Source organism: Phyllobates terribilis, unplaced genomic scaffold (assembly GCF_046119375.1).
Source record: "Phyllobates terribilis strain yellow unplaced genomic scaffold, ASM4611937v1 Scaffold_3__8_contigs__length_932513732, whole genome shotgun sequence".
Lineage (NCBI taxonomy): Eukaryota > Metazoa > Chordata > Amphibia > Anura > Dendrobatidae > Phyllobates > Phyllobates terribilis.
This window is the reverse complement of record NW_027362763.1, coordinates 422,282,037-422,298,903: the sequence shown is the minus strand read 5'-3', so window position 1 is coordinate 422,298,903 and position 16,867 is coordinate 422,282,037. Positions and strand designations below refer to the sequence as shown.

The 16,867-nt window shown below is 36.4% G+C and overlaps 1 protein-coding gene across 2 annotated transcripts in view; it reads left to right on the top strand.

The window, feature by feature from the left end:
* Positions 1-565: 565 nt before the first annotated feature.
* Positions 566-16,867, top strand: part of TBX18 (T-box transcription factor 18) — a 57,729-nt gene continuing 41,427 nt past the window's right edge. For both annotated transcript variants that reach the window (XM_073673155.1, XM_073673154.1), the window contains exons 1-4: positions 566-1,001; positions 3,246-3,435; positions 6,232-6,333; positions 10,642-10,813. In XM_073673155.1, coding sequence (XP_073529256.1) covers positions 812-1,001; positions 3,246-3,435; positions 6,232-6,333; positions 10,642-10,813 — 654 coding nt within the window. In that variant the 5' untranslated portion in view covers positions 566-811. The remainder of the gene's footprint in view (positions 1,002-3,245; positions 3,436-6,231; positions 6,334-10,641; positions 10,814-16,867) is intronic.

The window sequence follows — 16,867 nt, the reverse complement described above, 5'->3', positions numbered from 1 at the left end:
CACAGCATTATGGGTAATAGTCACTGATGATGAGCATTACACATAGGAGTACAGAACACAGCATTCTGGGTAATAGTCACTGTTGATTAGCATTACACATAGGAGTACAGAACACAGCATTATGGGTAATAGTCACTGATGATGAGCATTACAGATAGGAGTACAGAACACAGCATTATGGGTAATAGTCACTGATGATGAGCATTACAGATAGGAGTACAGAACACAGCATTATGGATAATAGTCACTGATGATGAGCATTACACATAGACAAGCACTATCATTGATGATGAGCATTGCACATGACATGAGAGAAGAGTGGAAGACACAGCTGCATGAGTGGAGTCACTGGTGATGGCTGTCAGGGTGCTGTAGACAGCAGTCTGGGCAGCACTACTGGGTGGGGCTGTCAGGGAGTAGATGTTGGCTATAACTTTAGGCCATTCCATTATCTGTCTTCCCTCGCTGCCTAATTAGGTAACAGCCCCGCCCCTTGTGGAGTCCGTGGCGCTGTGGTTGGTCAGAAGGAAGATGAGTGACAGATGTCAGGCCCCTCCCCGTCCGGCCGCTTTATTGTCACTAATGAGCAAGTTGTCTCCAGCTTTCTCCTGGTCTCCGGCGCTGACAGATCAAGGCTACAAAGATCAATTAGCGGCAGGAGCGCCGCACCGGACCCACCGGACACACCGGACACACCGGACACCGGAGCAGCGGAGACACCTCCCGGCTCTGGATTACACTTCTCCCCCGGCTGCACACGGGGCATGTCATATATATGTGCCGTGTAATAGCGCTGCTCCATAGATGAGACATGGCAGACAAGAGGAGGTCACCCTGCACCATGAGCCTCAAGGCGCACGCCTTCTCTGTGGAGGCTCTGATCGGGGCAGAGAAGAAGAAGAAGAGGAGGAAGATGGAGGATGGAGCTGGGGACAGGGAGAGCTCCGAGCAGCCGGGGGTCACTGAGCTGGAGCACCCCGCGTGCAACATGCTGCCCCCCTGTAAGTGCCATCTATATGTGCACATAGTGTCCGCATGTGGGTGTATAGAAGCTTGCGCGTATACAAGTGACTATGTGTATGTATATATATATGTATGAGTGTATGTATATATATATATATATATATATATATATATATATATATATATGTGTGTGTGTGTGTGTGTATTTATGTGTGTGTAGAAGCTTGCGCGTATACAAGTGACTATGTGTATGTATATATATATATGTATGTGTGTATGTATATATATATATATATATATGTGTGTGTGTGTGTGTGTATATATATATATGTGTGTGTGTGTGTGTGTGTGTGTATTTATGTGTGTGTAGAAGCTTGCGCGTATACAAGTGACTATGTGTATGTATATATATATGTATGAGTGTATGTATATATATATATATATATATATATATATATATATATATGTGTGTGTGTGTGTGTGTATTTATGTGTGTGTAGAAGCTTGCGCGTATACAAGTGACTATGTGTATGTATATATATATGTATGTGTGTATGTATATATATATATATATATGTGTGTGTGTGTGTGTGTATATATATATATGTGTGTGTGTGTGTGTGTGTGTATTTATGTGTGTGTAGAAGCTTGCGCGTATACAAGTGACTATGTATATATATGTGTGTGTGTGTATCTGTGTATATATATATATATATATACACATATATATAGACACATGTATACTAGCAAACTTCTACACACACATAAATATATACACACATATATATAGTAGTGTATGTATTTTACATATCTATATTGATGTGTGTGTATATATAAGTTTGCGTGTATGCATGTGTCTACATATATATATATATATATATATATATGTGGGTGTGTGTATGTGTGTATATCTATATATGTGTGTATGTATGTGTGTGTATATCTATATATGTGTGTGTCTGTGTGGGTATTTATATATGTTTGTATGTATGTATGTGTATATATCTATATGTGTGTGCCTATACATACATGCATCTCAGTTTAGGGCACATAATAATATTTCAATTTATAATAATTACCACATTTTCTATTAGTGATTAGTCAAGTTTTATAATAACAACATAAAACTGAACGAGCCAGTATAATAATATACTAACACGTAATATAATATCAATTAGAATCCAGGCCCCCATTGCTGCTATAGGGGGCTAGGCATGAGTTACATTGTGCGGTTCCGGGCTCCCGCAGACAAGCGTCATGTTCACATTTCCATCTAGGTGACATTAGCTGCTGTTCACACTTATGCCCTGCGCTGTGTGGTGGGTTGTCCAGAACCCCCTGTACCAGCTGATGATGGCACTATCATTATCAGGCGATGGATCTGCATAGTTTCCTAATTACAGGCAGCAGATGTGGGGCAGGAGGACAATTTTGGGGGCTATTTAAACCACTGATACAAATATCTGGACAATGATGGAAAGTCTGGCCGTTTGCGGAGTTCAGTTGTGCGATTCTTGGTTTGGGGGGATTATTTAAGAAGATTGGAGATATTATAGAGGGGGCTTCATGGCGCTTCGGTCTGACAGAATAGTAGGATTTGTTCTTCTGGGAATTTCTCATAAAATATAGATAAATAAATGAAAATGCTGCTATCACTCCAGAATCTACAGAACTTCAGACCGCCAGTCTTTATGAAATGTAAAAATGTAAAGAAATCTATAACTTTCCATATAATTGCATCTTGAAAATACATAAGTGTGTATTATATTTTATTGTAATTTATCACTCAATATGTCTTTAGATACAGATATCCGATCCAGACTAATTTGTAAACTGATCCTGCTAGAATTTTATGCATCAATTCTTCCATCAGTTTAAGTCACAAATATATAGAAATAAAAATATAGAAAAATACAGAACAAAAAAGTTGTCCCTGAGGTGATTAAATATTCTTATTTCTGCTGTGATAAATCTATATTATTACTACTAATACTATTGTTAATGGTATTATTAGTATTTTACATATTCGTTTTGGCCATATTACAAATAATATATTATCTTTTGTTTTTTTTTAGTGGGTGAATTGTTTTTAAAGACTTATTTTTTCACTGTAGAATTATTTATAAAGATGAAAAATTCAAATCCGGGCCTTTAATTTGGGGACCCCGTGTAGAAATATGCAATCAATAATGATGCTTCTCTCAAACATAAGATTTCTGTGTAAATGATACATGATGAATGTGAATGGTGCTGACCTGACTCTGCAATGTATGGCCCTGCAGCACCCAGCGAGGATGGCTATGGTGGAATTAAGGCAACAGCTGGCACTTGTAGTACCCCCCTGTCTTCTCCTGTGGTGGGTGCCCCAGTGGGAACTTCTTCCTCTGCAATTCGTGTGGATCTTCAGGGAGCAGAGTTATGGAAGCGCTTTCATGAGATCGGGACAGAGATGATCATCACCAAGGCCGGGAGGTGAGGATGCTTCCTAAATATCTGCCCCCTCTTTATATAATCGGTACTTACACTATGAACATATCAGCATGTTCTGGTAGATAGATCGGAGGATAGAGACATAGTCAATAGATAAAGAGATAGATAGATAGATAGATAGATAGATAGATAGATAGATAGATAGATAGATAGATATGAGACAGATATAGATAGATAGATCTGTAGATAGATATACAATAGATAGATCTGTGGATAGTTAGAAAAAAGAAAATTAGAAGCAACACAAGCAAAAGTTAAATATCAAAACTCCTATACAGAATAAGAACAATGAACACAGCACACCAATTGAGAAAACAACTTATGCTTTTAATAGCCCATAATAGCGACGTTTCGGTTCTTGATGAGAACTTAAAAAAGGTTCTAAACGTCTCCATTATGGGCTATTGAAATCACAGGGTTGTTTTTCACTTTTTCAATTGGTATGCTGTCTCCATTTTTCTTATTCTCTGTTGATAAATAGATATATAGATAGATAGATAGATAGATAGATAGATAGATAAAATAAAAATGGAGGTAGCACACCAATTGAAAAGGTGAAAAATAGTGCTATTTAGTAGCCTAGCCCTGAGAAAGATTCTTCTCACTTAGAACCGAAACGTTGCCATTATGGACTATTAAATAGTACTATTTTTCAACGTTTCAATGGGTGTGCTGCCTCCATTTTTTAATTTTATTGAAGGCTTGGTCTGCACCTGAGAGGCTTGGCACCCTGATTTCTTTTGCAAGTGCTGCTTCTATTTTTTATTTTTACATAGCTAGATAGATAGATAGATAGATGAATATGTAGACAGATTATACATAGATAAATAAATAGATCTGTAAATAAAGAGATATATAATGGTAAGATCTGTAGACAGAGATAGACGATAGATCTGTAGATAGATACATAATAGAGTAGTAGATAGATAGAGATATAGATAGAATATTGCTCTAACCCTATTATTGTGGATAATTGTGCTGTGAGATGAGCCAAGACTACAGTTATCCTTCATGAGGCTGATTATAGAGGAACTGCCAGAAGGCCAGTGACATCCTACTGGACAGGGTTTGGCACTCTCATCTCACTCTGAATGTTTCCACCATGATGTGTTTGCTGGATAAACACCATACACTGTAAATCACCTCTGCCATTACATAGTTTGCAGCCTTCACCAAAACCTGAACCCATAAATGCTCACACAAACATTATGGGATATTCACCTGGAGCTGATGAGAGGACTTTGCCTTGAAAACCTCAGTTATGATCTCCAGCCAGTAATGAGAGAGTAAACAAGACCCAGGATTAAAGTGAAATATGGTTCTATCAGTCCAGCATACAGGTTCATGGGAGGGTTTATATGAGTCCTCAAGCCAGGGTTCTACAATATATATCACTGAGGGACTGTGAGACCACCACATGTGCCAGAAAAAGTTAACTTAGGTCAGGAAATAGGTTTGCTGTTAAAGTAATAGAAGGCCAGCATAGACTAGAACATCAGATCCAGAAGCAGTGATCACTGTCTATGAATCACAAATAAAACTGGTCCTTAAATCCCAACTTGTACGAGTAGCTGCTATTTTACATACATAAAGCATTATTTTATATAGTGAGAATTTATACTAATGTCACTCATCACCATAAAGTCTGGGGTGTATATATATATATATATATATATATATATATATATATATATATGTAAATAAATATAATTCTTATTTGTAATATAAATAAATAAAAAAGCTAATAGTGTATATATATATATATATATATATATATATATATATATATATATATACACACACACACACACACACACACACATATATATATATATGTATATATATATAATTCTATTATGTTTTTATTTATTTTTATAAATAAATAAAAATTATATGTATATATTTAAAGGTAGGTAGACCATATTTAGCATTTTTAGGGAACAAAATAAACCCCGAAGCCTTTTTTACTTAGTAACCTACCTCTTGTAACATTGTATGCTAATAAGACACATGGTTGCAATAAACATTTTTGTTTAGTATTTAATAAAATGATTTCTGTAGCTTTGCTGAGCCCACTAGGGAAAGCTGACATGTCTAGATTTCCATATTAGAAGGACAGCAGGATGGGGTCCCCGCACCTAAATTGAAGCTTACAGCATGATGAAGTGACTGCAGATGGGAAATCTGCTCCAGCAGTTGGATATTTGTAGCAGCAGCCTGTGCAGTGCTCATTAGAGCAGCTCCATGAATTGGGTCTTCTTCTAAAAAGACACGGTTCAAAGACAGATGTACAAGAAAACTGGATATTATACAAGGAACTCAGCTTATTAAATATTGCACAAACATATCTGATGAAATCCATATGTTCCAGGCTACATTTCCCTGCCTCTATAGCAGCCTTGGAAAGGCTGTACAATGCTCTGTTTGTCCAGGGGAGTCTCAGCCAAACCTCTATGTTCTACAGGTGCATAGGGGGAAATATCAGGAGGACACTTTCTTGGCTGTCAATGTGCTGTGCAGAGTCTGCCATACATAGGAGGCTCACACTGGACTCTGTGTCCTCATAAATCATCCACACACCTAGGAACACACTAGAATATCCAGCACCCTACACTCTTGTCCCTATTAGCCTTCACTATATTAAGAAACAAGAGATATCCGATCCGGTTTAGTTTTATTCTGATTATTTATTCATTAAGGTAATTCATCATTAGTTAGTTTATTTATGTATTCATTTAATTATTTTAAATGTATTATTGGCATGTATTTATTTCATAGGCGGATGTTTCCAGCAATGAGGGTGAAGATTTCTGGGCTCGACCCTCATCAGCAATACTATATAGCCATGGACATAGTGCCCGTGGACAATAAAAGATACCGGTAATTATAAAACTATTCTCAATTTGATAACTGCTATGTGGCAAACAAGTAATAACACTTCAACTTAGTCCTATGGGGGTCTTATTCGTTTCAGTGATATATTATATTATATATATCTCAGATCTATGTGACATATGTATGTATATATATATATATATATATATATATATATATGTATACATACACACATATATATATATAAATAAATATATATGTTTATATTTTTTAATATAATATATATATATATATATATATATATATATATATATATGTGTGTGATATCTGGCAAAGAGTTAACATTGTGACTTAGCTCTCAAAGGGTCTTATTCGTTTCAGTGATTTATAAAACATAAGTATACAATTGTGAATTATTCTTATTATTTATGGCTCCTCTTACTTGGCATAGTGTCAGCTATTCTCTCTGCTGTCCTCTGAATACTTGGTTCCTCTCGATGTCTTGGAGGGATGGATGCGGCTACTGGCTGAGTGCTGGAGTCTACAGATACCAGCGGTTTTACAGCACGATCGGTGCAGACTCTGAGCACATTACTGATAGTTTGTTGTGTACACTGCACATTTTCTAGAACCCTTTATCTGATCATATAGTGAAGATATCAGTCATTATTGAATTTGCGTTTCATAGTAGACAGGAGGTTGCGTTTATTTGCTGTTGTTTTCCTCAGCGGTTATTGAAGGATCGGGTGTGTGTGAATGTGCAGTGTTTGGGGGGCAGAATAAACACTGCTGTATCTGAGCAGGCACTGGATACACGTGGGAATATAATCTAGACAGAGCAGGGAACCTTATTCTGCTTTACATGTGTCCATTGTTTGTAAATACCTGCGGAAAACAATGCACGTTTTATTACTGCAGAATTCCACTTATATTTATATTATACTGTTCCTTCTTTTGTCCTTATGAGTATTTTTTCTGCTAAACCCTAGTTGTGTTTTTTTACCACATGTATAACTTTATTTACTGACCTTTTTTCTTCTTCAGATAGATCCATATGAGGTAGAAATATGGCTATATAATAAAATGAGAGCATGGGTGATGCATAACGGATAGATAGATAGATAGATAGATAGGTAAATAGATAGATAGGTAAATAGATGGATAGATAAATAGATTAATAGACAGATAGATGGATACATAGATAGATAGATAGATGGATAAATAGATAGATAGATAAATAGATTAATAGATAGACAGATAGATGGATACATAGATAGATAGATATATAATTGGATAAATAAATAGATAGATAAATAAACAGACAGACATATAGATAGATATTAGATAGCTAGATAGATAGATAGATAGGTAAACAGACAGATGAATAGAAAGATGGATAGAAAGATAAATAGATATTAGATAGATGAATAGATGGATATAAACATAGATAGATATATGGATAGATAGATAGAAATATAGATGGATAGATAGGTAAACAGATATATGAATAGAAAGATGGATAGAAAGATAAATAGATATTAGATAGATGAATAGATGGATATAAACATAGATAGATATATGGATAGATAGATAGATAGAAATATGGATGGATAGATAGGTAAACAGATAGATGAATAGAAAGATGGATAGAAAGATAAATATATATTAGATAGATGAATAGATGGATATAAACATAGATAGATATATGGTAGATAGATAGATGGAAATATAGATGGATAGACAGGTAGATGGATAGGTAAATAGATGGATAGAAAGACAGAAGATAGATAGGTAAATAGATTGATAAATAACTGACAGATAGATGACAAGATAAGTGGGTAAATAAATAACAGATATCAGATCTAGATAGATAGAGGGAGAGGAGACATAGTTATGAGGCAGATAGCTGATTATATACACAGACTGATAAAGTTAGGGATAGATAGATATTATATAGATAGATAGATATTATATGCAGTAGATAGATGGGATGACCTGTTAGATATTAGATACATTACTAGTAAAATCATATTGCAGTAAGTAATATCTAGGCAATGTACATAAAACTACAAATGTTTGATATTTATCATCTTAACACAATAGAGTGCTACATATTTTGCATGAATAACTCAGAATTAATGCAATAACACATTATCTGGTTTTATTTAACTACAAATACCTTGTAGCATTTTCTTATCTATATACAAACATTCCTTATGCAAAATGATATATTAAAATATAGTTGCAGATTTCAGCCATTATGTAGCAGGTCTGTGAGTGCTTTTTAATGCCTGGGAATATGATACTCTGTTATTTACTTGCTTTTTGAACATTTTCAGAGCTAAATCATACCCAGTGTACAAACATATCAACATAAGAAAAATGTTCTATATTTTTGCAGAAGCATTTGGTCCTCTTTTTTTAACATGATTTGGAAATTGCAACTGCGCAAACAAGGTCTATTAGTATTTATTAGTATGTAGTATGAGATTGTAGCTATTTATAATCAAAGACTTATATGGATCAAAAAAAAGTAGAAAATACGTTAAGATTTCTCAATCTTGAATCTGTTTCTGTTTGGCATAAAAATACAAGTCACACTCAGGCCCCAGGCTATGTTCACACTAGCATTTTCTTTACATGTTTTGTAAAAAAAACAGCACTCTCACAGATCCAATTCATTAATTTTTATGGGATTAAAACTGTATGCAAGTTTTTTTTGGTTCCTATCAGTTGCACAATCTACATTCCATTGACCTTAGGCATTTTAAGCTTTGGTTCTCACTAATATATATATATTTGTATAACATTATGAATCAATTGATGAATCTCATTAAGGCCGGGCTCAGACGAGCATTTGAAAAATAGTCTGATTTTCATCCATATTTTATGTTCATATGATATCCATGTGACATCCATTTTTTTTTACAATATTTTAAAATGTAGCTGATCAAATGCAGTTTACATGATAATGTATCCAGAAAAAATCAGATGATATACAGATGATTTGTATGGGATCCAATATTTATTGCACACCCATAGACTTGAATGGACGAGTGTTGTATGAGATTCGGAATAGATTAGTGCATGCTGTGTTTTTTTTTTCATACGGACTCTTGGATCGTGTGAAAAATTGCTTTCTGAATTGATTTACATTGGTCAGTGTGCTGTCTGACCCTTTGGCTAGGGTCACACGACTGTTTTTCTCCATCCGAGATTGATCCAATTATACTAATCACACGCTGATCAGACTTTTATCAGAGTTTTCTTGGATGTGCAGAATAAAAAAAAATTTTTTCCATCTTCTCCTTTCTGTCAGACCGAGAAACTCAGATGGCATTTCGAGTGCGGTCCGATTTTTGACACTGACCCATAGACTTGGCCGAGGAAAAAATTGGACATGTGCACGGGCTCATTGAATAAGATTGGTCCGAGTATGATCCGATGCTTTGACGAATCATGCTCTAACTAAAATTACGGTCTGCACGAGCTCTTACTTGGACAGCATACGTACGTCTGTATTATACGCTCGTCTGTGTGTTTCCTAAGCCTTAGGCCTACAAGCGGATTTTAGTTTTTTGTCAGCAATTCTCAGATAAATTTTGCAACTTATAACATTTCTGCAACTTGTCTTCAACATTGTAGAGCTGCATTTTGTGTTTCGGGCACGTTGAAGTAGATAGGTGGTGACGAATATCAGGTGTGACGTTGTGATGCGACACACAATCTTCATGTTAAGCAATACATGTGGTCCTGTAACCCTAGCCTAAAACTCCTTTCATACCTCGTTTTTGAAGACTATATAATGTGTTGTGGTAGAGCGCTCATCTCTAAAGGATGATGCCAAAGTATCTTCGTGTACATCAGTCTACATGTGTTCTGACATCACCAGTTATTGCAGAATTTGCCTGCCATTTTTTTGGTCAATGACTGGAAAAATAATAAGAAGAATAAAAAAAAGTAAAATTGTCATTTTTTTTTCAAACAATCAAGGACAATTGCTGAGCAAAAAAATTGGGAATTTGTGAACTTGCGCACAAGCCAGTAGACTGACACAACAAAAATGACACTAGTTGTACGAGACCTTCTGCACATAACTTTTTATAGATTTGCACAGCTCAAAAAAAATATTAACATAAATGTGGCCTTAGACCTCTTGCACATAATTATCAGATCGAGGCACAAGGGAGAGGAGAAACTTTATACAACGTTAATACTTTTTCCCCTTGTGATCCTACTTTTTGATCTCAAAATATGAGCCAGAAAGAGTTCTTTAAGTTATAGTCATTAAGCTCATTATTTTGTGCAGAATAACATCATTGACAAAATGCATTTTCTTACATATTTCTTCAGCTATGTTTACCACAGTTCCAAATGGATGGTTGCGGGCAATGCTGACTCTCCAGTTCCTCCACGGGTTTATATCCATCCAGATTCACCAGCATCCGGAGAGACATGGATGAGACAAGTCATTAGCTTTGATAAATTAAAGCTTACCAATAATGAGCTGGATGACCAAGGCCATGTGAGTATCAGCACCGAAAAATGATTGTGTTGTTTCTCTGCTGTTTTACATGAAGAGATTTATATGTATTTTATGAATATAGTCTCGTCATGATGTAACATAGGACAATCCACATAGAGAGTTAAAGATAATTATGGTAGCATGCCAATGAATATCTCTTTTCTACATTATACAAACAGTTTAACATTTAACCATTGATCATCGTTAACCAGTGCTCAGGATAAAATAGGTTTGTTTCCATATTTGGTGAATTATTTATATTCGGCATGGTAAGAAATTACGAGATTCCATAAAAGAGTTTAGGAAAATATAACTATGTGTTTAAATGCTCTTTGGGCTTATTTTTATAACTGTGCAAATGAATCCAAGATGTATTTACTAAATGTGCCAACAAGAGAACTAATGTGTATCTGTTTACAATCTGGGACAAGGCATGGTAATGTTATGCTGGTTCTTGAAATTATTATCTGTTTCTATAATGTGGAATATGTCTAAGTACAGCAACATTTATGGCGGCTAACATTGAGGCTGCGTGCATCCTAATATGTGATTATATTGTGGCACATTTCTGAATATATATATATATTTAGATAAGAGTGGAAAACAGGGAAGTGAGAAAAGGCCTATAGACTATCCAGGCTATGGACTCGACTTAGCGGATAGAATCAGCAAAGAGCAGTTTGAAGGTTGCACTTTATATATATATATGCTAGAGGTGAGCTTCATCACTTCATGCAACCACGGTCTATGTTCCAGGTCAGTGTACTCTGGCTGAAGGTTGCACTATATATCCAGTATATACAGTATATATTCTAGAGGTAAGCTTCATCACTTCGTGCAACAACGGTCTATGGTCCAGGTTAGTGTACTCTGGCTGTGGACAAGAGCTGTGCAGATGTCTCCTTTTAATTGGCAAGAAATTCAAATGCAATTACATAGGTTGAAAACCACAACATTAACGATTAATTTGTCACTTTTCAATATAATCTCCATCCATTTCCACAGTCTTGGTCCACCGTTTAACAAGGGCATGTATTCCAGCATGGTAAAAAGCATTCTTGGGACCCACCGTGCACAAACTTTTCTGTATCCCAGTTGTCCAATAATTTTCATTACACTGCCGTTACTGAGGCAGATAATGCCACACAATTCATCTGCAGTCACCCGGCGGTCACCACGAATGATGTCATCGACTCGCCGAATGTTGCTTGGCGTCACTGCGGTTACTGGCCTGCCACTCCGCATTTTGTCAGCCAACGGTGATGGCCCTTCAGCTGTGTTACAGCGATGAACAGATCGTCTAACAGCACTGACATCCACTGTTCCATCACCGTACACATTTTTCAGTCTCTCATGAATTCGAATGGGCGTTTCACCTTCTGCATGCAAGAATTCAATCACAGAACGTTGTCTAATATGAACATCGATGTCAGCCATTCTGCAAACTGATACAGTCCTGCCACCTGTTGGTGCAGGAAGTTGCAATTGCTGTGGATTGGAGAAGAAGGTTTGAGGAATTGTGCCAAATTCGAATATTTAACATAACTACCTTATTTAAGGAGAAAAAAAATAGGAGGCATTACTTATTGACTGACCCTCGTATATATATATATATATATATATATATAGGAAAGCAGCACTCCTAATAAAGTGAAAAAAGTGAGGGACTTCTTATAAGCCCGTGTGGCAAAGTTTTGGTTCCATGACCGCTACCATACCAGAGAAAGATTCTGTTATGGAACTGAAACTAATAAAAAGTCCCTCACTTTTTTCATATTATTAGTAGTGCTATATACTATATTAGACTGAAAGGGTAGATGTCCAAAGAACTCTGCAGCCATATTACAGTATTTTTGGCAGTGCTTCGCTATAATTTTTCTAAATTTGCTCTTGCAAATCCAAGTTGCAATGTGATTGTTTACTTCAGACAAACATGGTCATTTTCTTTAGTTGCTAAAGAAGCTTTACAGGGAATTGAATGGATTGTAATGGATTTGGACACATTCTATTTAATATCAGATTTTGAGAAGACTAACATTTTTTGCCGTATGCTTTTATGAAAACCACTGTTCATAACAACGGTTAATGGATCCTGTTACAAGTGTTGGCAACTATATCTTTATTTAAAAAAAGTGTATTGTGGACATAATGTTTTAGCCCTAATATATATGCATTAAGGTTCTCCTCCTGCACTTGTTGGTGCAGCCTTCATCATGGACTACACTGTTCTCTTCTCAAAAGGAGTGCTAATGAAGAAGCCTATGACCAGAGCTGTCCATCAGCCTCCGCTAAATGAAAATCAGCTTTCCCATGGGCAGTGTTCTTCACTTGGTGGAGGCTGATGGACAGGTCTGATCACAAGTCCTTCTATCAGCAGACATTGTTAGTACAGGAGCTCCGTGCAGTGTTGGAGGAAAACTGCACTTACAAGAGCAGGAGGAGAACCTGTAATACTTTTGTAACTGTAAATACCCTAAAATCATGTCCACAACACATTTGTTACAATAAAATGACAAACCCATATAGCGACAATGCATCAGTTTGTGCTAACTAAAAAAAAAATAATGCATATTACTCCACTGTGGATGTGCCCCCTAAAGGGTATCATTCCTTTGGTGGACACATACAGTAGTGAAAGTAGTGATGGGTACTCTGATTATAGCAGCGTGTCACTTAAATGTCAATATACAATAGATTACATAAAATCCTGCTATATAGGATGCAACACAAGCTGAGCTAAGGAGTCCTCTCAATGATTTGCACACATTAAGGAGTCCCCGATATTCATGAGCTGCATCATCTCCTGCCACTGTTTGTATTGTAATAGGGGGCAAGCTGACGACCAGCTGTGGGAATGCATGGGAACCCCGTAGCTTATGAATATTGAGGAGACCTGGCTCACAAAACTCTCAGGTTGTGCTGCATCTAATAATGTGTGATTTTATGTGTATTACTAAATATTGACAAGTAAGAGACATAACATAATCTGGGTATAATTTGATGGCCTTAATTGTAAAGTGCTGCGGAATATGTTGGCGCTATATAAATAAAAATTATTACTATTATTATTATTATGGCCAATTCTCTTGGAGTTTCTGTTCATTTTTGGTCAATATTAACAAATCTAGAGGCTAAAATAAAAAAATTAGATTTGCAGCCAGGGCCGTAATTGTAGAGAATGCAGGGATGGCGGAAACACATGGGTGCTGGAGCCGGGCAGTGGACAAAGATCTATCTGCCATATGTTAAGGGACCATAAGTATAAATGGTGGATGTTAGTTGGAAAATCTGTTAGAGTTTCAGGGGAGTCCAGGGGGTTCCAGTTATACCTATTTGCAGGATTATGCTCTGGAGCAAAAATACACTATTCATCTATAGATGACATCTTAAATTACATTTAGGGCTCATGCTCAGCACCGCATTACAAGACTGTACAAAATACAAGTTGTTCAGAGCTATGTTCTAGTATCATTAGAAATCAGAGACCTATAGGGGCCGATTCATCAAGACTGGTGTCATGCATGCTCACGCTACGTCAGTCTTGTTGATGGTGAAAAATTCATTAAACACCAGAAAATTTGATGAGTTTGATGGGCGGGTGTGGTTCCCACACCAGCTCTTCCTCAGCCATTTCGATAGAGCTGATTCAAACTGGCATGAAAACTCCAAAATTCACAACCTTTTTGCACAACTTTTTGTCACACAACACTTTTAGGCCACTTTTCTGGTGTAAAAGCTTTGATGAATCATCCCCATAGAGTATTTTTTCAAGGTAAGGATTGTTTCTAGGGGAGAATATGTCTGTAATAAAATGTGTTACAGAGAGAAACCATATGTCATAAATGTTAGTTGACAGTTGGCCAAAACTGCAGATTTTTTGTGGGCCTGGCTGACCACCTGATGTGTATGGGGCCTACCAACTCTCCCTTGGAATTTCAATCACCAATTCTTTTGTTTTTAGGGGAGTTAAGAAGTTGTCAAAAGTAAAGAGGCAAGCTACGTCCTTGTGTGTATTTGGGGGTAGATAGATATAGCTGTTAAACCAACATTTAACTCATGTGTATGGCGAGCGTTAGTCCTCCGTCACACATCCATATAAAACACGTATGTGAAAAACCGATACCGGTGTCACCAGTGTTTTCCATCAGTGTGTCATCCGTGTGTCCCTTTTTACCCTCTGTGTGTCATCAATGTCTTTCTGGTATGGATAAAGACATTTATAAAGCTTCTGCTATACTTTGCAATGTTAAACACAGACATCATATGGATGGGCACACGAATGCCACCCATGTGCTGTACATATTTTTCACGGCCCCTTAGACTTATATTGGCCCTTGTCATCCGTGGTGTTGAAAAAAAAAAAACGGACATGTGAATTGCAGCATAGGTTGTAATGCGTACATGTAGTATCCATGAAAAAAAAAAATGGATACCACACGTATTGAAGACAAGTGCTGCTTTTTTTAGATAAAAAGATACAAAACGGGTTAAAGACAAAAATAAAGAGCATGAACCACATGAGTTTTTTTTATGAATTTGGAGCAAAAAAAATCTGCGAATAACACAAGACGTGAAAAAAAAAATATTGAAAGGAAATCGAAAATGTTTAATCGGGCCCAGGCCCATATATTATTTACAAGCTGGATAGTGACTACACGGTTATTGAAGGAGCAACCTGTAAGGGTGAACAGTTTTTATAGTAGCTAGGGTAAAATCCATGACAAGTCCAAGTGAGCATGCCAAGTTGAACACAGTGAAATCAAGGAGTTTGTCTAGGCTTTCCATGTGTCTTCAATTTCCCGGAATTGTTTAGTTTCTTCCAATTAAATGTTTTCATTTCCATTTCTTATTAACGCTTATGCAAAAATCCTTTTCATCTGCCTAAATGTGATTTGTCATTTCATGCCAAAGAAATGACACTAAAATAGTCAATGTCACATCCACCTTTATATAAGTAAAGGTGTCAATATGTTACAGGCTAGGACTGCCAGTCAGAGGCAGCCTTAAGGCCCCATTCACACGTTCAATATTTGGTCAGTATTTTTCATCAGTATTTGTAAGCCAAAATCAGGAGTGGAACAATCAGAAAAAAAGTATAATACATGTGCACCACTTCTGATTTTGACTTACAAATACTGATGTAAAATACTGACCAAATACTGAACATGTGCACGTGGCCTAACACCCATACACAGCAAAGAGGTCCGAGTTTATAATTTGGAAATCTGTGCAGCCATGTTTCCCTTTGGACTATGCACAATTAAAATCCCTGTATAATAATATTAGGCTTGGCTGTAAGATGTTCCACCATCAATAGAAATGTTAAAAATAATAATATATCATCAAAAAAAAAAAAAAGGAATATCTAAAAATACCCATGTAAACCAATACACTCCAGCTGTGCATGCAGAATATAACTTTGCAGACCAGGAAGGGTGGCGGGTGGTTTGTGAGGGGTTAAAGGAAGGGGGTTGACATTTCTTTGCACTTTTTATTGGGAAATTCGTTGTTTTATTTATTTTTTGCTCTATTGATTAGCAATTCTGTATAAATAATAGGAAAAAAAAGTACAGAAAACTTCCCGAAAAATATTAAACGCAGCATAGAATTCACCTTAAAGAGATGTTCTCAAGTTTGAAAGTTATCTTCTATGCAAAGAATAGGGAATAAGTTTCCCTTCACTTCGGGTCCAACTGCCATGGCTCCTATCGATCCCGAGAAACGGGGCTCTGAATTGAATGGAGATCGATGATGCGAACTACCACTCCATTCTCTCTTAATTTGTCACTTTCACATGCCAGTTGGTATTTCAGCCAGTATTTTGCATCAGTATTTGTAAGATAAAGATAGAGATAAGTCAAAAGACTATTCCATGACACTTTTTCCCTGTGTCTAAACTCCATGCCTGCTTTTTTATCTTACATATACTGATGTCAAATACTGACCGATAAAGCACAAGTGATGGTCTACCAATTTCATCTGTAGGGACTGTGATAACATTTCTTGTAGTCTCTGCTTCTGCTAATGGCGCATAATAATTGGTCGGTATATTGG